This window comes from Lissotriton vulgaris, chromosome 2_2 (genome assembly GCF_964263255.1).
Source record: "Lissotriton vulgaris chromosome 2_2, aLisVul1.2, whole genome shotgun sequence".
Classification (NCBI taxonomy): domain Eukaryota; kingdom Metazoa; phylum Chordata; class Amphibia; order Caudata; family Salamandridae; genus Lissotriton; species Lissotriton vulgaris.
The window spans coordinates 326,415,969-326,441,155 of record NC_141688.1 but is presented as its reverse complement, the minus strand read 5'-3'; the positions used below and the strand labels follow the sequence as shown (position 1 = coordinate 326,441,155).

General features: G+C 46.6%; 1 protein-coding gene across 1 annotated transcript in view; it reads right to left on the bottom strand.

Moving 5' to 3' along the window:
* Positions 1–854: 854 nt before the first annotated feature.
* Positions 855–25,187, bottom strand: part of ARFGAP2 (ARF GTPase activating protein 2) — a 182,600-nt gene continuing 158,267 nt past the window's right edge. Inside the window, exons 14-16 of the mRNA XM_086959722.1 lie at positions 14,949–15,039; positions 14,392–14,507; positions 855–3,020 (exon numbers count right to left, since the gene is read on the bottom strand). Of these exons, the coding sequence (XP_086815848.1) occupies positions 3,000–3,020; positions 14,392–14,507; positions 14,949–15,039 (228 nt within the window). The 3' untranslated portion in view covers positions 855–2,999. The remainder of the gene's footprint in view (positions 3,021–14,391; positions 14,508–14,948; positions 15,040–25,187) is intronic.

Below are 25,187 nucleotides of genomic sequence, written 5' to 3'. Positions count from 1 at the left end.
GACTCTGCCTTGTGGCTATGGACCACAGACCCACCATGACCCCCATCCGCAAATAAGCAAGAAACCTCAGGATCATTATAAACAGCAAGCTGGACGGGTCATGCCAGGTCAACACCCAGCAGGCACCTCCAATTAGCCAGACTCACTAGCAAAGGTGCCACATACATGCAAAACCAGATCAGGAGTTCGCGCCTTCTCATGCATTGCCCCTAAGGCTTGGAACACCCTCCCACACCACATTAGAGCTTCCTCATTGCATCAGAATTCCGCAAACAGCTGAAGCCCTGGCTCTTCGAGTAAGGCCCCTCGAGGCCTGCATCACACATCTGCAAAGCATCAGGACACCTCTTGGGTGGTTATGTGCTATAAAAAGCCACATAACATTGAAGCCCTCATCTTAGTAATTTAAGTCCATCCATTTTTTCAGAACTGTGTGGAAACCGAAAAAACTGCTTTCACATACTGCTACCTACTTACGCTGTAGCTCCTCACCACATTGCTTGCCCTGTATGCCGCTGCATGCAATGTTGCCAAATGAGTTACTGCTGCTAGACTGCACTTCCCTTTCCATTTAGTTTAATTTAATTTACCAGTATTTGTGTAGGATGAACCCCTTTCAACAGGATTTGTTTCTTTTTCAGGCAAACCAAAAATTATGTGTCACATGGAGTGACCAAAGAAATGGCAAATTGAAATGAAAAAATGAACAGCACAGTAGGAAACCCCAAGAGAAATCCTCTTCAAAATGAATGTGTAGAAGGGTTAAATAAAAAAAAGTTTGTCATGACCTACATTGGAAGTTAGCAACTGGATGGCACCTTGGATCGCAGAGGAAGTGCAGCCAGATGCAGAGATGGTGGTAAACTAGTTCTAGGTTTGTATTTTGGTGTATTTACACATTAAAGGATATTTCAGTGGCTTTCAATGTGTCAGGATGATCAATGTTTCAGATGCTATTTGAGGAAAAAACATTACACTCTACATCGTTATACCACAGTGGAGGCCATCTAGCACACCTCTGAAACCCTGGGCTAACCTGAGCCCACCCTGCCCAGGAGGTGAACAAGTCTTGATCCCTTTGCTAATTTCGACCCTTTCACCAAGTGATGGTTAGCTGTGTAATCATGTGGCAAACTCTTGCACTTATAAGGTCATAGAGGTACAGTCTTGGCATACCTGTGTCAATCTCCAATACCCATTCAGTCATGAAGGTGATATATTGCTATCTTTGAACCAATCTCCTGACCTCGTTAGATCTAGGGAGCTGTAGCCTTAATCTCTGGAGCCAACCATCTGAACTCTTCAGTACTAGAAGTGACAGACTACACGCTTGTCACGTGAATCGTGCACCCCTCTAGAAGCTTCAGTAGCCATCCTAAGCCCACCATGTCGAAATGATGTAAGGTTAAAAGGCATAGGAAATAAGTGCTACGCTGTACCAGCCACCAGGGCGGTAGGTGACTGGGGCACCTGTTAATGGCCTGCCTTCTGACATTTTCAGGAAATGTAAGCGAAAAAACAAAGAAGCACTTTCTGCAGACCCAAACACAGTAAAGAACTTTGCAGAAACGTTCTTGTCACTTCTCTCTGGCCTGGCACTTCTGTTTTTGGCGTGGCAATGGTTAGGGACGTTGCTTGTGTCTTAACTTTCCTGGGGACAGAACACCCATCTGCATAGTGACTTATAACCCCCAAAGTGCTCGCCTGGTTGAAAGACCAAGCTCCTACAAAGCACAGAGTATGAACCCCTGATCCAGCAAAGAAAGGAAATCCCTGCACAACGATAGAAGCAAAAGCCACACCTACCAGAAAAGGGGGACTACATCCATAAAGTGACATGGCTCATACCAACCACAAATACAAGGAAACCGGAAAACATAAAAATGGGACATGCAGCCTGCAGAAAATCAGGACCCACTGCTAAACAGACCTGACCCTCATCCGGAACTGAAAATGGGGCTCCCCTAATAGCACAGACAGCAGTGAATAGACCACCTGTGCCACAGCAACAGGCCATGAGCCTCACAGGGACAGCATGTGCTCAATTAAGACTTAACCTGCAGCACTCAGGAGGTTACATTCTGAACTGGGCGTGTTCATCATTTTATCTTAACCTGCTGTTGGAAGTGGGAAAGTCATGAGCAGGTCAAAAGTGTATTGTAGTGAGCAGATTCTAAAACACAAAAACATCCTGAATAAATACTTTAGGTGCTCCAGGAGCATATTGAGGGCATTTAAACACCCTCATTCATCAGTAAAATAGCTGTCAGAAGGAGGAGAGATTTAGGAACCACACACAACAATAATGAAAAAGGATCCTACGGCCGTTGGCAGTCCATAGAGAATATTTTGGCTCTTTATAATCACCAGCAACAATCCTGCATCTGGCTTCTCCAAGAATCACTTGTGAGTGTAAACATTCACAATCTTGAGTATTCCCGCAGTAATCCTCCGAAGAGCAAGGAGTGCTCCATGCGATTAAAACTAAACACCAAGCTGCACACCTCGACTTCACTGCAGCGAGATCCAAGCACAGGCTCTCCGCCCAACATCCATATCAGCAGCTGAGGGAGACGTCAGGAATCCAAGTCTCAAACTCGAATCTTAAAAATTAAATATAAAATGTAGGCAGTACAGCATGGTACAGCAGGTTGAAGCCCACCTTCTTAGATTCACTAATCATATGAATGCAAGGGACTGTGGTTGGGGAGAAGTGTGGCAGCCAAACGTTGTGCCCTGCAGCAGCGCTGCAACCATGCTGAACATACCGCGATAAGACCAGTGCAGCCTGAAACTTAATATGGTCCTCACCGGGAACTCTGAGCAATCAGTCGTCTGCCAATCCAGCCTGTGCAACATCAACACAGCATTTGCTTTCTCTGGCTTCTGAAAAAGTTTTTAAAAAATCATAGAAAACAAATCTACAAAAAGTGCGCATGGTGCAGAATGGCCTGCAGGTGTTGCTCTCCACCAAGACATCACTGGAGCTTCTTCATCCCTCAGTAGGCGCTGTAACGATCCTACGGGGAGAAAAAAGGAAAGAGAATGGAGCATTAGGCCAAGGCATGAGTGGGTGCTTCTTCGTCCCTCAGTAGGCGCTGTAATGATCCTACGGGGAGAAAAAAGGAAAGAGAACGGAGCATTAGGCCAAGGCATGAGTGGGTGCTTTTTGCAGACTTCTGTCTGGAGGTCTGTCTGTGTAGGTCACCAAGAGATCACTGCAGCTTTCCATCAGTCTAAATCAGAATGTGTGGCTGCTCACTGTACCTCACTGCCATGCCCCCCCTCGATGAATGATGATCGGTGGCCCCTCCTGCGTTCTGTACTACTTGCACTGACGGCACAACAGTCTGCTTGAATGAGCCAGGAAAAGGAGCTTAGGATGAGCCTTTAGCTTCATCCTCTTTCTACATGTTGCATCCTCTCCATGTGGAGCGAGTCACCTTCTGCATGAGCAGCGATGTCTACTGCATCAAGCTTGCTTAACTTGCAGAAAAATCACTGACATGCCATTTGAAAGAGGAGTACAGCCCTTCAGAGAATGATATAAAAAAGAATCCAAGTTAAATTAGTCAAGCCCAAGAATATTTTACATAAAGGCACCAGGTGTCCAGTATAGTGATGATGCAAATACTCGAAATGCCTGAAAGCTCGAGTCTATGCAACTACTCCTGACTATCCCAAGCGAACCCACAATGCGGTCTCGTCTCTATACCCATGTATGTACTTCTCCGGCACTGTACTGGGTACAATCGCTTTCTAAATCAAAAAGCGCGTTTGGTGCAGTGTACCGGCGTGAATCCAAGCTAGAGAATATTTATCCATTATCTGTTTTGAGATTTAACTTAAAAAGCGCTTGAACGCCATTCATGGTAAAACCTCATGGTGATCTCGAAGGTGGTGAGTGTAGAACACAGAACAGTAGGTGGAGTGGTAGGAGGGAGGCAAAGTAAGTGAGCATCATGTATAAGTTGTAGCGTTCCGATATTTCATGAGCAGCATTAGGCATTCCTGGAAAGTGGTTTGTAAACCAATGAAAATGTGTTTTATTTTCTGCTAAGCTACAGATGGCATGCAGAGGAATTTACGGCAATCAAGTTGAAAATGTGCTACACCAGCAAAGGGTTTGATGTGTGATGCAAATGTCTACAACTGAAATGGTTACAGTGTCTGCCCGGGGTTGGGCGCACTCGTCTTCATGTGGCTTTCATCACCCTTTGTTTTGCGCCTTACGTTGTTTAGCTCCTCTTTTTAGTTGCTCTCGCTTGGTAGCTGTCAAATATTTTTTTTTTTCTACTTGTTTAATCCAGACTAATTCTGTTCCATTCTAGTGGCCATATTTACCTTTTTTAATGTGTTTTCTAATAATCTTTTTTATTTTATTTCCATATGCCGAGTTAACTTTTTATCCTATATTGATCTGTAGTCTAAATACTGAGATTAGTTTTGTGAAATTGCGTATTATCGCGCCAGAAAAAAATGTACATGCTTGAATGAGGCTGACAAATGAAAGAAATGATAGTAAGATACAGTCTAAGTTGATATACTGTGTAAAGAGTCTAGGGGTTCCCTATTGAGTGGGGAGGGGTTTGCGATGCAATCCCAAGGTGCTCTATATGGGGTAGTGTGGTCGAGCAGCCTTAGGTTTAAAACATAGGAGTGTAAGACATTTACGAAACACACACAGTAATTAATAAACGACAACACGACTCAAGAAGGAGATCCACACCAACTTATAAAAATACCAAGTACCTTTATATATGATTTGGCATCAGAGAAAAATCGTTCAGATAAGTACGTTTTTAAACCTAAATTCTTCTCACTTTAAAAAGTGGACACAGTGTAATTTCGGAGTTCTGCAATGTTATCCTACGGAAGGAAGAACAACTTCTGCAAACGGGTACAGTACATAAACTTATAGGACCAATATCCAGGAGTTAAGGTGAGTGGTGGGCAAGGTCCAAGGCAGCCCCAACAGTGCGAGGGAGGCTGGGTGCAGGCTGCAAATCAGTGTCGGGAGCCCAATGAGACTCAATGGAGAGCGGTCGCTATGGAAAGAAGCTGCAGGCTCTGGCCAGGGGGCCCGGTCGGGCTGAACCAGCAAGTGGGCTCAGGCTTTACAATGCCAGGGGTCAGAGGGAGAAGGGGGCACCTTTGGTCCACTTCTTCAAGGCCCACGGGCGATGGGTGCAGGGTTGCCCTTAGTTGTCGGGTTATTCCTTACCGCGCCAGTCGCGGTTGAAAGGACCTGCATGCAGAGGCTGCAGGGGATGTCGGGGAGTCCAAGGAGGGGTGAAACCATGACGGACTCGAGCTCTGCATTACCTTGTTGACACCGGTGGCCCACTCCAACTCCAGCCAGTGGCGACGGGTGCAGTGGTGACAGTGTTGGATTTTGGCAATTCCGGAGGCCTCAGTGTCTTCTCTTTTGAAATTTCTTCAGAACAGGTCAGCTGTTCACGGGAGGTCTCGAGTCTTTTTCGGAGGCAGCAGTCTTCCTATGTTTCTGAAGTCAATAGCTGCAGGACGAGTCTACTTTGGTGCAGTTTTCAATGAGGGATGCAGGCAGGCAGGGTTCGTGCCAGGTCAGCTTTTTCTTCTCTCCTCTCTGCTTTTGCAAATCTTTGTGGCCTCTCTTCTCTAATCAGCAGAACCTGCTCCTCTGGTGCCAGGGGCTCTCCTAAGTTCAAAATTTAGGGGTGTTAGGGGAGTGTATGGTAGTAGCCAATAGGCTACTGACCCTGGGGGTCCTACGCCCCTTATATGACCATTTCTTGAGGGAAGTGGGCACAACCCTGTCCCAGAATTCCTAAGAATGCCATCACAAAGATGGCTACTACTGAAAAATCATGTTCATCTTACGGTAGCCCACCTTTGGGGTGGAACTAGTATGGAGGTAGCACGACTACCTGACTAGGGAATATGCTACTTACCAGTATGCATCTGTTCTTGGCATGTAGGGCTGCTGACATTCATATCTGTGCATAGATCGCCGCCTAGTGTTGGGTCCGGATGATTGCATATTGTTGTCCTGGAAGAGTCTTCGAAGTACCACGAGATAGGTGGCTCCTCCCTCGGACTACAGTGCGCATGGGCATCGACTCCATCCCCAGATTGTTTTTCGCCATTGTGGCAGAGATGGAGTATAGTAAAGTAGGAGATGTCCATGCAGGAAAGAATGAATGCTACAGCTGTGACAGGCACCGGGGAGGAGGGTGGGCGATATGAATGTCAGCAGCCCTACATGCCAAGAACAGATGCATACTGGTAAGTAGCATATTCCGTTCGAGGCATGTGGGCTGCTGAATTCATATCTGTGCATAGAATGTATAGCAGTCTCTCCCTTAGCGGTGGCTACCTGTGCGAGCTGCAGCAGTTTGAAAAAGAGTTTTTAGAACAGCCTGTCCTACAGCAGCTTGCTGTTTGGAATGTACATCTACACAGTAGTGTTTTGTGAAGGTATGTATGGTAGACCATGTGGCTGCTCTACATATTTCCTCTAGAGGAATGTTTCCCAGGAAAGCCATAGATGCCCCTAGTTTGCGTGTAGAATGCGCTCTTGGGGGAACTGTTAAGGTGCGATTTGCTTTTTGATAACATATTTGAATGCCCTTAACGATCCATCTGGCTAACCCGGATTTTGAAATTGGGTTGCCTTTGTGTTGTGGTGAAAAGGCAACAAACAATTGTTTAGTTTTCCTAAAATCCTTAGTTCTGTCAATGTAGTAAAGAAGAGCTCTTTTGACATCTAGTGTATGCAGTGCTCTTTCAGGTACTGACTGTGGATTTGGAAAGAAAACTGGCAGTTCTATTGTCTGATTGATATGAAAGTGGGATACCACCTTTGGCATGAATTTAGGGTTTGTTCTAAGCACCACCTATTTGCATGTATTTGGATAAATGGCTCTTGAATAGTTAGGGCTTGCAGCTCGCTAACTCTTCTAAGCGCTACCAGAAAAGCCACCTTCCATGTTAGAAATTGAAATTCACATGAATGTAACGGCTCAAATGGTGGTCCCATCAGTCTGGTTAAAACAATGTTCAGGTTCCAGACTGGTGAAGGTGGGTGTTTTGGAGGAATGATTCATTTGAAGCCCTCCATGAGTGCTTTAACCCCTTCCATGCTGATGACGGAACGGTTCCGTCATCAGCGACGGTTGAGCTGTGCTGATGACGGAACCGTTCCGTCATGACTCCGCCCGCGCAAGGGGGAGTCAGCACAGGCGGGGAATACGCCCCGCACGCAAGGGGTTAATTGCTGGCACTCGAAACAGCGAAAGATGCTATCTGTTTTGAAGATAAGCTGCTATGGCAGCTAAGTGTATACGTATAGATGAATAAGCTAAATTGCAACGATGTAAGTGCAAAAGATAGCAAATTAAGTTTTGTGTTGAAGCATCTAACGGGTTTATGTCATTATTATTACAATAAATGACAAAACGCTTCCACTTTGAAGCGTAACATGCTCTGGAAGCAGGTTTTCGTGTCTCTTTGATAATATTCATGCAGTCTGTAGGTAAGTTTAGGTACCCAAGCTCTAGGACTTCAGGAGCCAGATTGCAAGGTTCAGCTGTTGCGGATCTGGGTGCTGTATGTCTCCATGGCTCTGCGTTAGAAGAGCGGGTGTTAGATGCAGTCTTTGATGAGGCACGACGGAGAGTTCTAGAAATGTTGTGTACCACGGTTGCCTCGCCCATGTTGGAGCAACTAGGATTAGTGTCATTGGATGCTGGCGTAGTTTGCGTGCAACCAGCGGTATTAGTGGTGCTGGGGGAAAAACGTACGCAAATTTGCCTGACCAGTTCATCCATATCGCATTCCCCTGCGACTGCGGATGTGGGAACCTGGTGGGAAAGTACTGGCATTTTGCGTTTTCCTTTGTGGTGAACAGGTCTATGTCTGGTTGTCCCCACTGTTGGAAGTATGGTTGTAGCACTTTGGGATGAATCTCCCACTCGTGCATCTGTTGGCTGTGTCTGCTGAGCAGATCCGCTATATGATTGTCCTTGCCTGGGAGGTGTTCCGCCATGAGAAAAATGTTTCTTTGAATGGCCCACTTCCACATGCTTTGAGTAAGTTGATGTGCATTTTCTTTTGTTGTGTTGTCCATAGGCCTTGCACTGTGTACTGAAGGACATGGGCTCCCCATCCTAACAGGGATGCGTCTGCCGTCATGACTATCTGTGCTACAGGCTCTTGGAACAGTCTACCTTTGCAAAGGTTTTGTGGTTTCCACCAATGCAGAGAGTTGTATGCACGACTGGTCACCAACACTAGGTCTTTTAATTGTCCTTGAGCCTGGTTCCACTGCCGTGCTAAGCACTGTTGTAGCGGACGCATGTGTAGTCGTGTGTGAGGGACTATGTATATGCACGAAGCCATCATGCCTATGAGTTGCATAAACACTCGTGCAGAGAGTGAGTGTTGTGGCTTGAACTTTTGGATGAGCAGTTGCATACTGGTGATCCTTGCTGTGCTAGGGTATGCATTTGCTGCTAGAGTATCTACTGTTGCTCCCAGGTACTGTTGTACATGGGACGGCTGTAGGTGAGATTTTGGGTAGTTCAGACTGTGTAGGAGATGAATGGTGCGAGACATGTGGCTGGCACATTGCTGGGCCGACTTTGCTTGTATTAGCCAGTTGTCCAGGTACGAGTAGACATGAATATGCTGTCTTCTTAGATGTGCAGCTACTGTCGCTAGGCATTTTGTGAACACCCGTGGGGCTGTTGTCACACCAAAAGGAAGGACTTTGAATTGGAAGTGTTGACCTTGTATTGTGAATCTGAGATACTTCCTGTGAGCTGGGTGTATAGGTACATGGAAGTATGCGTCTTTGAGGTCTAAAGTTGCGAGGAAGTCTCCTTGCTGCAGCAGTGGTAAGACTTGTTGTAGAGTGAGCATATGGAAATGCTCAGATAGAATGTATTGATTTAGGGGCCTGAGGTCCAATATTGGTCTGAGAGACCCGTCTTTTTTGGGGATTAGGAAGTATAGAGAGTGTACCCTGATGTTGTATCGGAACTGGTTCTATGGCTCCTTTTTGCAGCATGCTGATAACCTCTTGCTGCAATAGGTTGAGATGTTCTGTGGACATAGAACGGTGTACGGGTGGTATGTTGGGCGGTGTGGAGATGAGCTCTAGGCAATAGCCATTTTGGATAATTTGTATTACCCACCTGTCCGTGGTGATGTTTTGCCAGGCAGGTAGGAACTGCTGTAGACGTCCCCTGACCGGTGTTGTATGGTCTGGGGGTAGCGACAAGAAGTCACTGCTTGGTGTTGGTAGAGGATCTGGTGGTATTACCTCCTCTCGCTCTGCCCTTGTTGCTATTGCCTCGGTAACCACCACTATTATTGTTTTTGTTGTAGGTGGTTTGCGTGTTCCCCTTGTAGTTTGAGCTGTGCTGTGACAAGGTATCTCTTGCAGCTCCTCTGTATTTGGAGCAACGAAAGGAGCCCCAACGTTGTTGGGACTACAAAGCTCCCATCGATTTAGCAGTCTCAGTGTCCTTCATTTTGTCCAGAATGTTGTCTACAGCTGGACCAAACAAGAAATCTGGATTTACTGGCTGATTTAATATAGTGGACTGAACTTAATTTTTGAAACCTGAGATGCGAAGCCACGCATGTCTTCTGAGCATAACACTGGTGTTAATTGACCTCGCAGCTGTGTCTGTAACGTCTAAAGCACATTTAATGGAGGCACTAGTTATTAACTTTCCCTCCTGTACTAGTTCCTCAGCCTGTTCCTTGTAGGGTTCTGGTAAATGCTGGAGGGGTGTCTCCAAGGTGTCATAGTGTGCCCTGTCGTACCTAGCTAGCAGGGCTTGCGTATTTGCAATACGCCATGTGTTTGCTGCTTGGGCAGCTACCCCTTTGCCTGAAGCCTCAAGAATTTTCAACTCTTTGTCTGGAGGAGGAGCTTCTCTGTTTGAGAGTTTGCACGTTTACGTGCATTGGATACAACCAATGAATCTAGAGGCAGTTGCCCCTTAATATATGTGGGGTCTAATGGTGCTGGTCTGTATTTCCTCTCTATTCTAGGGTTAATTACCCTTGCCCTAGTGGTTTCCTTAAATAGGTCTCTTGCATGTTGAAGTACCCCTTTCAACATAGGTAATGTTTTTACAGACCTTTCTGATGTAGCAAAAGTGTCAAAAAGGAAATCCTCTTCAATGGGGACTGCATGCATCTCTACATTGTGATGGAGGGCTGCTCTATCTATTATTGCATTAAATGCAGCCGTATCCTCTGTAGGGGAAGGCTTAGCAGGGTATGCAGGTGTATCTGGAATGGGTGTAGAGCTATAAGGGTCCACTGAGTCTGCCCATGGTTGTGGCTGGGTGTCTGGGTCAGGGTCTACTGGGTAAATGTAATCCTCATTATCCTCATCAATCACCTCTTCCTCTGAGTGTGCGGGTAAATATGTGAATGGATTAGGCATAGCTGGATGGATAGGCTCAAATTGAATAGGGGAAGTAGTACAGCCCCTTTTCTTCTTTAGTGGGATAGTATAGGAGTCTTTACTGGATACTGGTCTGACTTTCCTTTTGTAGAGAGTAACTTTGCCAGTATTAGGGTCAATATAGAGTTTTGACTGTTCTTCTGCTGAGGGGTCTGGGTATAAGATCTCCTCTTCAGCAGTTTATGACTTTAATTGCTTCGGTCCGACACTGCTCTTTGGGTCGACCAGTCTTGACGTTACAAGAGTTTTTTGCTTTTTGTCAAGGGGAGTTTGAAGTCCAAATTTAATTGGTCCCAAAGGCTTCGGCAGTCCAACCGTGCTTTTTGGCTGTGCTGTTTTCTTTGGAGCTGATGTTTTGATCGGTTCGACGTTTCTAGTTGGCTCGATCGACCCCTTTTCAACTTGAGGCGTCTTCGAAAGCGGTTGTTTCGGAACGATGCCTTGAGTTTTCGGCTCGATGCCCGTCTGTGGATTGATTGGCTTCGGCTCGATAGTTTTCAATGGAACTACTTTTGGCTTGTCGACTTTCTGTTTCGGTTCGACGACCCTTTTGGGATCGAGGCCTTCTTGAGGAACCCCTTTTGGTTTATTTGCAGTTGGAGCCGATTTTATCGGGTCGACGGCCTTCGGTTTCGGAGTTTGTATAGGCACGTTGGCCTTCGGCTCAGCGACCTTTTTGTTCGACTCTGATGGGTCTACGTAGTTCGTTCCGAAGACTGTATGGTCTATCAGTTTCGGTTTTGTTTTCGGTTCCACTGTTTTTGGTTTCGATACCAATTTTTGATGATGTTTATGAGATGGCTCTTTTTGAATATTCTTAGCCGAGCTGGAGTGCGGGGCTATAGAATCGGTATGGAGATCTTGGCTAAGGCCTTCCGGCGATGCCGCGACCTGAGACTTTGGAACAGACGTAATGTTTTTGTGGGTCGGTGTACTCCCGATTCGCCCAGCTTCGTCACTGGAGTCGTCCTCGACAGCTCCAATCCCTTGATCGTCGTCTCCTACCTCGACGAGGTCTTCTTCATCGTCGACGTAGTAATTTGATTCATGCTCGGAGTCTTGATCGGACTGTTCCTCCGATTCCTCGGCTTCGCCAAGTTCTTCGTCGTCGAAGATATTTTCTGGCTCCGGCGCGGATTGCTGCATTATTAACCTCGCGGCCCTTCGATTCCGGATCGTATTTTTGGATCTAAACTGGGCACAGGCTAGGCAGTCGTCTTCGTTATGATCTGGGGATAGACATCTGTTACATACAGGGTGTTTGTCTGTATGTGGGAATTTAGCGTTACATTGAGGGCATCTTTTAAAAGGAGTCCGTTCCATCGACGACCGGTCCACGTGGCGTTGAGAAGGCCCTGCGGCCCGATTCGACGTCCGGAGCTGGATAACTCTAAACAAAGTTTCTCTAGACCGATCGAAACAATACCGACAAACTCCAAGGCCTTTTGGCCTTTTAGAATAACTTTTTTCGATTCTGAACTTCGAGGATGGAGAGGATGCCCATGCGCACTGTAGTCCGAGGGAGGAGCCACCTAGCTCGTGATACTTCGAAGACTCTTCCAGGACAACAATGTGCAATCATCCGGACTCAACACTAGGCGGCGATCTATGCACAGATATTAATTCAGCAGCCCACATGCCTAGAACCTAATTTCATAGGTGGCAGCATCTTTAACTCTTGCGGGCCCTAGGAGGCTAATCAGCAGGTCATCATGTGGGAGGGGGTGTCACACCCTCTTCCTGGACAGGCTATTTTTTCTGCGTCTCCTGAGTACAAAAAAGGGGAGGTTTACCTACAAGGGATTTTGTTTATCTGAAGATTTAGCTACTTTTTGTGACAAAAATTAGCTAAATCTTCAGATAAACAAAATCCCTTGTAGGTAAACCCCCCTTTTTTTGTAAACTTCATTGCCCATACCTGCAAGGGTATATTGGGTTCCCACTCCATTTAAATATTTTCCTGAGTACAAAGGCTCTCACCCTATGAGGTCAGAACAATGCCTCGGGTGGCTGGCTGGCAGAAACCAGTCGGCAAGCACACCGGACGCTGGCAGGTTTTCAGGGGGCACCTCTAAGGGGCCCTCTGGGTGCATGCATTGATAAAACCAACAGTGGCATCAGTTTGGGCTTATCAATTCAAGATATTTGATACCAAACATACCCATCTTCAGTGAAGCAATCATACAGCTGGGAACTCGTTTTCACCAGTGTCCAGCACATGTTTTAAAATGGCTTCCCTGGTCACTTGTACTGGCATTAATAGGACTGACCAGCACAGGGGCCTATCTGCTAATGCAGGTATGCCCGCACATGTAATATTCAGCACCCTGCTTTAGGGCTGTTAGGCCTGCTGTAGGGGTGACTTACAAATATTACATGCAGTGGTAGGGGACATGGCACACAGGGTTGTGTGACATGTCATTTTTTCACTTTTGTCTGCACCAAGCGACGCAGCATGCAATGGAAGCTTTGCATGTGCTTGGTGAGGGGTACCTCAGGGTGGCACAATTCGTGCTGCAGCCCTTAAGGACCCTCTTTAGTACCTCAGGCCCTGGGTACCAGCGGTACCATTTAGTAGAGACTTACAGAGGGTGCTAAAGGTTTTGCCACTTGGGGGAGCAACTGTACAGTTTAGGGGAGAGATCTGGCACTGGGGACCCGGTTAGCAGGAACCCAGTCGAAATCACATAATTTACCAGGCAAAAAGTTGGGGTGAACATGTCAAAAAGGGGTACTTTCCTACAGCCATGTCAACTCTCTTTCATCCTTACACAATTATCTTACTCTTGGCTCGGGTGATTGGTCCAGATTTTCTGTTGAGATGTCTTGACAGGTTGGCAATCGCTCAATACTTTTTGACCATAGTACCACCCTCTGCAAGCCTCTTAAATGAATACTCTTTTACATTTACTTGAAATAAAACTGAACTTGAAACAATAAATGGACGAGTGAAATAAGGATCTAAAAAAGGAAGAAACAGGATGATACTATTTGGAAAAAGAATCAAATCTACTTCTTGAAATGCAGGTAGCAGGCAAAAAACTCGGGGAGCAGCCAGATCTCACTGAAACTACACCAGAAGGAAAAGAAGGTTTGCCAGACACACTACAAAGTACTGGAATATTTCATTACTGAACCATCAATACCTCTGGATATTAGCCGATTTATCTCTCAATTAAGTATCAAAGAGCACCATCTGGCCCTGGTTGTTTTCCCAGAAAGCCTCTCTAGATGAGGTCAAGCCGGTTTGCTTCACTCAGTTCAACTTAAAGGAGGTAGTTACATCTCTCTGATGTCAAAGTTCGCCACGTGGCCCGGTGTGTGTGTGTGCGTGTGCGTGTGCTGGTCATTCAACACATGCATGTTTGTAGGACTGCATTTCTCTAGGCATGTGAATGTGCTGCAGGCGCAAGAATGCCTGAATGTTGTGCCTCAGAGTGTGTGCGCTAATCAAAATCTAAAGCCACTGGTATTCTCAATGCTTATTACTACTGGCATAAAACACAAACCTTTCCTGGTATCTGCCCTCAGAGACGTCCGGAGGGGTTTCTGGTAGGCGAGGTTAGGACTAACTCAACCCATCACTACACATTTTTCTGTTCTGCTTATAGGGTGAGGCAGGGGAATCAACAAGACTTAGGAATGTCTGTGTCAAACTCCGCTATCCTTTGTATAAGTTTTGGATACGTGATAATGACCGTGTTGGTGGCAGTGCGGGTAATCTACTAACCGTATAAGAGAAGAGCTTGGATTGAGAGAGCGGAAACTTAAAAGGACTTAAAATATTTGGGGGGTGGAGGAGGTTTATTGCTTCGAAAAATCATTAAACAAATCGCCAATCTTTCACACGCATTCACATAACTCACATCAAATTCCCTTTAATCATTGTCACTCAACCCCATGCTAAGAAAAACATAACTCACTTGGAGGGAACTCATGACTCCATTTGCAAGGACAGCCATTTTCCCGGCTACAGATTTCACTCCTTCCTTGAACTGAGCAATGTCGGGAGAGGGCAGCGTGTTACCAAGGGATCCAACTGCAGACAAACATGATTCAAAATAAGAACACAAAGCATCAGCCACAGCCACATAACAGTATTCGTAGTGCAAATAATCACAAACTGGCCAAAGCACAAAGTAGAAAAGAACCCGACAGAGCGTGAAGTGCGAAGGCCTTCACTGGACAGCAGAGCTGGACTCAGATGGCAGGAGGCAGACCGCTGCTCATATTCATGAAGGACTGAGCACAAGGGAAGGGATGGAAAAGTCAGGCTGCAAGCAAGAAGAGAGCCCATAACCAGAACTGGACTCAAGACACGGATGGACTGAGAAACCATCAAGAGAATTTAAGTTCGTTTTGATAAAATAACCTCTATAGCCCCTCCCTCAATGGAGTCACACTTCAGCCTTGCAAAGGACACCAACAGTGTGCTTAATGATTCGAATTCTGCAGCAGGAGGGAAAGGAGACTAACAAACCTCCATCGGTCGCATCATCTTCTCCGAACAGATCTGCAGAGCTGATCGAGTTACTGGCAGACAGCTGCTGAAGGCGGGACTTTGCTTCATACTACAAAAGAGAACAGTTCAGGTGTCAGACGGAAACTAGAAGGGGTTAAAACTCTCACAAACTCATTATTGGAATTAAACAATATAGGAGTTAAAAAGCAACAATGCATGCAGAATTTGATCTCAAACGGTAGATTGGTGTCCTATCATGCTAACTTAACACAAGGATGTTAGAAGAAAAATCCTGATCATGGCATAGAAAAGCTGTGCCGTCCTGTTGAAGTACTTTTCTTTCTGAGCAGCCCTATGTCTTTCCCCTGTGACCTTGACAATCACGCAGACTCTTTGTTTATGGTCCTTGTGCTGAATGAGCACGCTATACGCAGAGTTTCCATGCTTAAAACAGTAGCAAGTCTATGGAACACTATATATTGCGCATGCTTTAAATTAAATATGCGCTTTAAAAACGGACTTCAAAAAACACACTGTGTAGGAAGCTGGGTTTTTGTTGTAGTCCCCTCCCCCTTTTTGACTGGTTTTTGATGCAACTGCACCAGGTTCCTGCTAACCAGGTCCCCAGTGTCAGTGGTCTTCCCCCAAAACCAGACAAATGGTCACTTGATCCCCAAGTGACGCGGCCTTTAGTGCCTCTATACGGCGCTAGGAAGAGCTGCAGCAGATCTTGTGCCACTTTAAGGGACCCAGGCAAAGACAACAAAGGATGGATAGAATGCTGAACAAATGACATTCACCCCAGTCACAGATCTGGGTTTAATCCATCGTTTTCATGTTCACTACGCCACCCCAGTTTGGACCCAGCCATATGCAAATCAGCCTTGATGCTGCTCCTCATAGGAACAGTCCAGCCCGCACTGCCAGGCCTTCCCTGGACCGGCAACAAGAGTCCAAGTATCGAACTCTCCTGTCTTTAATCTGAAGCCACTCGATAACTTGGACCGAGTCATTCCTAATCTTCAGAACTATGGTTATGCAGGAGCGGTAATACGTACAGAGCCCTGTGCTCCCTTTCAGTCAGAATGCATCTTCTAAGGAGCGTTCTTACAGAAACTCCAATGCGCAAAACTTGTGACACTGCACATTCTTAACAGTGGTAAAAAAATCTAGCCAGGGTTCTCACTGCTGGAGGACGCCCTGCTCCACCTAGGGATGTAGACGCCACTTGTGATCTGCCAGACATGAACTGCTTAGTTCATCTGCTCTGGCATGCATAGACTCTGCCAGGAGGTTAAATATCAGAAAAATGCACTGATGTTCCAGTCACCTTCAGGGGCGCAAATCCTTCCGAAACCGGACCCAGGACCCCACATGGCCCTGCTGGGTATAGTACCACGTGACAGTGTGGTTAGCAGGGAGTACCTGCAACAGCATCCCCTTGAGGGACAGCAGGAAGGCCTTCAGAGCGAGACAGAAGGCTTGTTGATGGTGAACCCCAACGATGTTAAGAAGTTCACAGTATCCGCAGGTGGCCCACGCCTGACTGCCGTAAGCTCATCTTCATCAGCCAGTCCTAGAGTTAGAGGATTACCCTACCTCTGAAGATGTGCCACAACCACTGCCATCACTTTTGTGAAAAACCGCCGGTGAGGCCAAAATGCAGAACAGCAAACAAAGTTCTCTTCATCAACCTTAAATCAGATAATGTCCATGAGACTGGAGGAGAGGTATAAAAAAATATGTCCTCCCGGTTCAAGGACAGCATTCAGTCAACCAGGTCAATAGAAGGCAGGATCTGGGCCTGTGTGAGCATTATCAATGTGTCCTTCCACAGGAAGGCATTCAGATGCCGGAGATCCAGACTAGGCCTGAGGCCCCCATCCTGTTTCAGAATAAGGAAGCAGCGAGTCAAACCCCTCGTACGAATGTATCAAATGAGGTATAGGGTGTAAAGCGTCCAGGGGTTCCCTTATGAGTGGGCAGGGGCTTGCTATGGCAATCCCAAGATGCTCTGCTAGGCAGTAGTGTGGTCGACATCTGCAAATACAGACTACAGCCAATAAATGACACGACTCAAGAAGGAGATCCACACCAATTTATAAAATTAGCAAGTATATATATATATATATATATATATATATATATATATATATATATATATATATATATATATATATATATGTTTAGGCATCATAAGAAAATCGTTCTGGTGGGTACATTTTTAAATATAAATATAGTTAAAGTCAATACAGTGTAATTTTTGGCAACTGCAATGTTATCCTAAGGGAGGACAAGTCAATGCGGTATTCAGGTACAGTACAGCAACTTATGGGACCCTTCTAAAGGAGTTAAGGTGAGTGGTGGGCAAGGTCCAAGGCAGCACCAACAGAAAACCACCAGCGGCACTAGGGCGGCCGGGTGCAGAGGTGACCAATGTTATTCTATGCAGAACAGTTGCGGTAAAAAGAGGATGCAGGCTTTGACTGGGGGGCCTGTCTGGCTGAACCAATAGGGGGCCTAAGGCTCCACGAGGGCTGGGGACATAGGGACACAGTTGGTCCTCTTATCTCCGGCCCAGGGGCAACGGGTAAGAGATGTCCTTAGCCGGGAGTAGTCGCAGCAGAAGGGGCCTGCGTGCAGAGGCTGCAGGTTACGTCTGGGAGTCCACAAGTGGTGTCGCCACACGGTATTCTGTCTCGGGAGATCTGTGTGGGTACGATGACATCGCTGGCCCACTTCAACTTCCGGCTTGGAGCAACTGGTGCAATGGTGTCTTCCGGAGTATGGTTTCTGTGGCCCGGAGTCCTTACAGGGGTCTTTGGTTGCCTGCAGGATTCAGAGAAGCAGGCCCGCTACTTCTCAGGAGGCTTTGATTCCTAGGTGAAGTGTTGGCAGGTCTCCCAGGCATTGGGGACTCAGCAGCTGCAGAACAGTCAACATTTGGTGCAATCTGCAAAGGCAGCAGGCAGGCCGTGGGCTTGGGGACAAGTCAGTTGCTGGATGTTCTGTTCTTGCAGGATTTGACTGTCCTCGTCCATCTCTCAGGTCGGCTGGATCTGTTCTGGTGCCAGGCACTCCCCTAAATGGAAAATGCTACTTAGCAGTATGCATCTGTTCTTGGCAGGTAGAGCTGCAGAGTTGTACACTTAGCATTAGATCGCCACCTGGTGTTGGGCTCGGATGATTGCATGTTGTTGTCGTCCTAAAAAGTCTTTGTAGTCACGAGATAGGTGACTCCTCCCTTGGACGATAGTGCGCATGGGCATCGGCTCCATCCTTCGATTGTTTTTCGCCATGGTGGGAAATCATGGAGTTAGAAGTAAAGAAAAAGGATGTCCATGCGTGTGTAAGATAAAACTGGAACAGATACAGGTCCCGGGGAGGCGGGAGGGCGTGTACAACTCTGCAGCTCTACATGCCAAGAACAGATGCACACTGGTAAGTAGCATTTTCCGTTCGAGGCAAATGAGCTGCAGATTGTACACTTTGCATCGATTGTGCAGCATTGTCTCCCCTAGTGGTGGTCACCTGTATCTGTTGCAGTTGTTTGAAAAAGAGTTTTAAGGACTGCTTGGCCAACTGAACAAAGTTTAGGTTTCATACTGGAGAAGGTGGTAACCTGCGGGGAATGATTCCTTTTAATCCTTCCATAAATGCTTTAATTGCAGGCACTCTAAAAAGAGACAGATGTTGTCTATTTCGTAAATATGCTGCAATTGCTGCAAGGTGCAGGCGTATGGATGAATATACCAAGTTAGACCTTTGTAAATGTAAAAGGTAACAAATGATATTCTGGATTGAAGCATCCAGGGGATCAATTTGGTTATTGTTGCATTAAATGGCAAATATCTTCCATTTAACAGCATAACAAGCTCTGGTAGTAGGTCTCCTGGCCTCTTTAATAATGTTCATACAGTCTGGTGGTAGGTTAAGATAACCAAACTCTAAGACCTCAGGAGCCAGATCGCCAGATTCAGTTGATTTGGGTCTGGATGTGTGATGTCTCCATGGTTCTGCGTTAGCAGGGATGGAGTCAGTCGGAGCTTTTGGTGTGGAACTAGAGATAGTTCTAGCAGTGTGGTGAACCACGGTTGGCCTGTCCATGTGGGAGAAGCTAGGATTAGTCTGAGAGACTGCTGTCTGAGCTTGCGTACTACTAATGGTATTAGTGGTAGTGGCGGAAAAGCGTACGCAAATCTGCCTGACCAGTTCATCCATATCACATTGCCCTTGGACAGCGGGTGTGGAAACCTGGCGGAGAAGGTTGGGCATTTTGCGTTTTCGTGTTTGGCGAACAGATCTATGTCTGGATGGCCCCACTTGTGAAAGAATGATTGAAGAACCTGCGGATGTAGTTCCCATTCGTGAATTTGTTGTGTCTGCCGACTCAACAGATCTGCTATCTGATTGTGAACTCCTGGAAGGTGCTCTGCCAACAGATATATGTTCTGTGGAATGGCCCATCTCCAAATGTTATGTGCGAGCTGGGACAGTTGTAGAGAGTGTGTCCCCCCGTTTTTGTATATAATATATGGCTGTCATGTTGTCCATCCGGATCAAGACAGCTTTGTTCTGTACTTCTACTTGGAATGTTTTGAGTGCTAAGAATATTGCTAGCAGCTCTATGTGGTTGATATGGAACAATCTTTGTTGAATGGTCCATTGCCCTTGAGTTGTATGATGTAGGAGATGGGCCCCCCATCCTGTGAGGGATGCGTCTGCTGTGAGCACTAGTTGTGGAACAGGTTCGAGGAACGGCCGCCCTCTTGTCAAATTGTTGGTGTTCCACCACTGCAGAGAGCGATGTGTGCGGCTGTCTACCAACACCAGGTCTGTTAGTTTATCTTGAGCCTGGTTCCACTGTTGTGCTAGACATTCCTGTAACGGACGCGTTTGCAGTCTTGCATATGGTACTATGAAGATGCAAGATGCCATCATGCCTATTAGTCTCATGAACACTCTGGCTTGCAGAGATTGTTTCTGTTGAAAGGCTGTGACTAAGGCTTGAATGCTCTGTATCCTTGCTAGACTGGGATACACTAGAGCTGTAGATGTGTCTATTGTATCCCCTAGATACTGATGTATGTGAGAGGGTTGCAGGTGCGACATGGTGTAGTTGATTGTGAACCCTAAGTCGTGCAATGTTTGAATTGTCTGATGTGTCTGTTGAACACTCTGATTGAATGACTTGGCTTTTATGAGCCAATCGTCTAGAGAAGGGAAGACATGTATTTGTTGTCTCCTGAGATGTGCTGCTACTACTGCTAGGCACTTTGTGAATGCTTGTGGTGCCGTTGTCACTCCGAATGGAAGGACTTTGAACTGATAGTGTTGTCCTTCCAGTACAAACCTTAGATACTTTCTGTGAGCAGGATGCATAGGAATGTGGTAGTAGGCGTCCTTTAGGTCTAGTGTTGTAAGGAAATCGCCTTGTTGCAGCAGTGGGAGCACTTGTTGTAAAGTGATCATATGAAAATGATCTGATTGTATGTAATGATTGAGGGGCCTGAGGTCGAGTATTGGTCTTATTGTCCCGTCCTTCTTGGGAATTAGAAAGTACAGCGAGTAAACCCCTGTTCCTTGTTCTTGTAAAGGAACTATTTGTATTGCGTCCTTTTGTAGAAGTGACAGAACTTCTTGTTTGAGCAGAGTAAGGTGTTCTGTAGACATTGGACGTTGCCTGGGAGGTATGTGTGGAGGGGTTGCTGTAAGTTCTAGGCAGTAGCCATACTGGATAAACTGTCCTACCCACCTGTCTGTTGTGATGGAATTCCAGACAGGCAGGAATTGTGTTAATCTGCCCCCCACAGGAGTGGAATGCTGTTGGGGGAGCAGAGGGAAGTCACTGTTTTGTGGCGGAAGAGGTTCGATTATTGTTGTTACCCCGACCACTTCCTTTGTTGTTATTCCCTCTATATCCTCCTCTAAAATATCCCTTGTTAGAGGAGGTTTATGTGTTAGATTTGAAGGATGTTGTATTGTCTGCACCAGTTTGTTTGGAGCCCCCTCTATAGAAGGAGCGACGAAAGGAACCTCTAGTTTGTGTGGACTGTTAAGCTTCCATAGATTTGGCAGTGTCTGTAACCATTTTTTCCAGTGTAGTGTCTACTTCTGGTCCAAACAATTGGTTTTGATTAAATGGTTGATTTAAAATGGGAATTTGCACTTCCTCTTTAAACCCTGAAATTCGTAGCCATTCATGTCTCCTAAGTACAACACTAGTATTTACAGCTCTAGATGCAGTGTCTGCTACATCTAGTGCGCACTTGATTGAGGCATTAGAAATAAGCTTGCCTTCTTGTATAAGGTTGTTTGCTTGTGCCTTATATTGATCAGGTAGATGTTCTAGCAGTTTCTCTAACTGGTCATAATGAGCCCTATCATATCGGGAAAGGAGGGCTTGTGTATTAGCTATGCGCCATATGTTGGGAGCTTGCTCAGCTATTCTTTTGCCTGAGGCATCTATGACCTTGGATTCTTTATCAGGTGGGGGTGCCTCACCTGAAGTTTGTGAGTTTGCTCTCTTCCTAGCATTTGATACAACTAGTGAATCTAATGGGAGTTGTCCTTTAATGCAAGTTGGATCTGCAGGTGCAGGCCTATATTTTTTCTCAATTCTAGAGTTTAAAATCCTAGAATGTACAGGGTCTTTAAAAAAAATTCTGGAGCATGTTGATGACCCCTTTATCATAGGAAGAATTTGAATAGATCTTTGCGATTGTTCAAATGTGTCTAATAGAAAATCTTCCTCTGCCTCATAAGAATGCAGAGTGACCCCGTGGTAAATGGCAGCTCTGTTCAATAGGTGCCCAAAGCCAATGTTATCTTCCGGCGGAGAAGGTTTTGATGGGTATGACTGTGGGTCAGGAATATCTGGTATATCTTGTGGGTTTGGGTACTCCCGGTCTGTATCATTTTGAGGGGAGTGTCAAAATAAAAGAGGAGATTGTGAAGGAGACATCTGTGGTGAATTTTTAAGAGGAGCAGGAGATGAAAGAGAAGGAAGTATAGGTGAAGAAGGGTGCATAGGGGATGTGGCAGAGTCCTTCTTGGCAGGAACCACAGGTGTGGATGTTTCATCTGCTTTCCTCTTCTTGTGTGGTGTAGTGGACACCTGACCTGTCTTTGAGTCAATGTAGATCTTCTTTTGCAGAGGATCTGGCTGGAAAAGTTCTTCTCCTTGTGGAACCTTTGTCAGCGCCGATTTTTTCGGTACCGGACGAGGTTGCTGCTTGTCTTTAGCCTTAGGAGTTGTTACAGTGTCTTTTGGCGTAGTTTTCGGCACTGAAGGTGTTGTTTTCAGCGTCGTAGGCTGTTTCGAGGGCTTGGACGCATCGGAATCAGGCCTTGTCGGTTTCGGCACCCGATGTCTTCACAGTGGAAGCTGGTCTCGTCGGCTTCGAGGCGTCGGACACTGGCTTCATACCCTGGTCTTTAGAAGTCGACGGTTTTGGAGCCGAGACTTCTTTCGGTTTCGGTGCAGCGGGAGCTGGTGGGATCGGCATGTGCGGCTTGCTCGGTACCAAGCTCCCGGAAGGCTTAGTTACTTTCTTCGGAGCCGGGCTCGATAGCGGGGCGGTCACAGTGGTTTTTCGGTCGCAACTGGGCCCCGGAGGCGGACTGTCGACCTTTGCCTTCGATCTGGGTGCTGTGTGTAGCGCAGGGGCAGTAGTACTCACGCACTGACCCGATGGTATGGAGTCGTCTGCCTCAGATACAATTTGGAGATCATTGGAATCTTCTTCGGGAACACGCGGAACCTCGAAGATATCCACCAGTTCCGGAGCTGATCTCTGCATGTCGTGTCGACGGGCCCTCTGATCTCTGATGGTTTTCTTGGATCCAAAGGACGCGCAGGCTGTACAGCTGAATTCGTCGTGTTCTGGCGATAAGCACAGGTTGCAGAGTTTGTGGTGGTCACTGCGTGGAAACTTTGCCCCACACCCAGGGCATCTCTTGAATGGGGTCCTTCCCATGAGGTGTAGGCCTCACGGCGTGAATAGGCCCAATGGCCCACGTCGACGACCGGAATCGAGCTGATGCAGTCTAAATGTATCGAACTTAGTTTGGAGAGTTTTGGGATTTTTTTTGCGCTTCGAAGTGCTTGAAAAGTCTATTTCTAGCTGGAGTGGAAAACTTTCATCCGAACCCAGTGGCGGAAAAAAACTATTTAAGGATGGAGCCGATGCCCATGCGCACTATCGTCCAAGGGAGGAGTCACCTATCTCGTGACTACAAAGACTTCTTCCAAAACGACAACAATATGCAATCATCCGAGCCCAACATCAGGTTGCGATCTAATGCTAAGTGTACAATCTGCATCTCATATGCCTCGAACATTGCATTTAGGAGTGTTACAGGAGTGTAGAGAAGTAGCCAGTGGGGTAACTATGCCCCCAATATGTAACTAATTTCCCCACCTCTCCAGGTGCCAGGGGATTTGGCTCCCTCTCCTGTGAGGGGAGCCAGATTCATATTTCAAAGTTGGTAGCTCTTTGAAGCTTGCCGGCCCAAGAAGGCTAATCAGCAGGTCATCCTGTGGGAGGGGGTGTTACACCCTCTTCCAGACAGGCTTTTGTTCAGGGTCTCCCGAGAGCAGACGCACTCACCCTAGGAGGTCAAAACAGTGTCTTGTGAGGCAGGCTAGCCGAAAACAGTCAGCGAGCACATAAGAGACTGGTAAGGTTTCAGCAAACCAGTTTTCAGGTTTTCAGAGGTGCCCTGTGTATGCATGTATGGGTAAATCCGTCACTGGCATCAGTGTGGGTTTACCAATAGGAACACATGTTCTAAAATGGCTTCCCTGGTCACTTGTACTGACAGTAATAGAACTGACCAGCACAGGGGCATATCTGCGAATGCAGGTATACCCTCACATGTAATACCAAGCACCCTGCCATGGGGATGTAAGGGCTGCTGTAGGGGTGACTTACAAGTGTTGCATGCAGTGTTAAGGGGCCTAACACAGGGATGTGTGTCAGGTCGCAAGGTTGATTGGCGGAACAATTGTACAGTTTTGGGAAAGAGATCTGCCACTGGGACCCAGTGCACTTCCAGTTGAAATCACCTTATGAACCAGGCAAAAGGTGGGGGGTGACCATTCCAAAAAGAAGCACTTTCCTACACCCCTCCTCTATCTCAGTCCGGAACCCACTCAGTGACATCTTTGGAGAACAGCAGCTACACCTTCTGTAACAGAATTAGACAGGTGCTCTTCGTAAATTCACTCATGTGCAGGGAATTGCGAGAAAGACCGAAAGAAAAAGCGATGCATAGCCATTTTGAATAATTTGTAAGACCCATCCTTTTGACAATGATGAAAAGCTAACCTGGGAGTAAAATTTGGATCCTGCAGTTAGGATTCACCTTACTGGCCGAGGCCTGCAAAATGAGGCTCTCTGAAGTGGGATGCTTAGTGAAAAATCCAGGTCGCCATGTGCCAATCTGTGACATCTGGCCACCTGCCTATGAACAGGCGTGCAAGAACAAGGCTTCAACTAAGCAGCCGTCAAAGTTGAGGGCATCATTAAATGGAAGTAAAAGGTTAGAAGTAGCTTGCCCTGGCTGTTAGATCGGTTAGGACATTTGTTTTGGTCACAACAGAGACCCCATGCGCCCTCTGGACTGCCCCTGCAAACTCTCTTCCAATGGTGGCCAATGATTTGAACCAAGGTCTGTCTCAGGTGAGGCATGAAGTTCACTGGCAATCTGTAAATCAATGTATAAGCCTTCATCAATATTGCCATCCTCGCCCCCGCCACCCCCCCCCCCTCTCAATCAACATGAACATCTTGGGGTGCCTCGTACTCTGGCCCAGGATCAAACCCTAAAAGACAATGGAGCCTCTAATGGTTGGTGCGAAATGGCAGAGGCACTGGGCTGGAATCAGTAAGAGATAACCAGTTGCACTTTTGTAATGTAATATCAGGACATCCGCTGGGCTCACACATTGGTGTCAGCACTGGGTCCTCTTCTGGTATTGTTGGAGTCTGTGTATCAGGGACTGGCATGGAGACTGGAGAAAAAAAAGTCTACCAGAGTTATGAGCCAGTTGTGAGAAATGGCCTTTTTTGCATGGTTAGCCCCCCACTTTTTGCCTGGTTTTGATGTGGTTCCATATGTAGTGCACAGGGTCCCTGCCAATCCCTGAAAATAAACCCCCAATTGGAACTGCCACCTCCTGTAAGTCCCTAATAAATGTTACCATGGGTACCTAGGGCCTGGGAGCTGAAAAGGGTCCCCTCACTGGGTCCA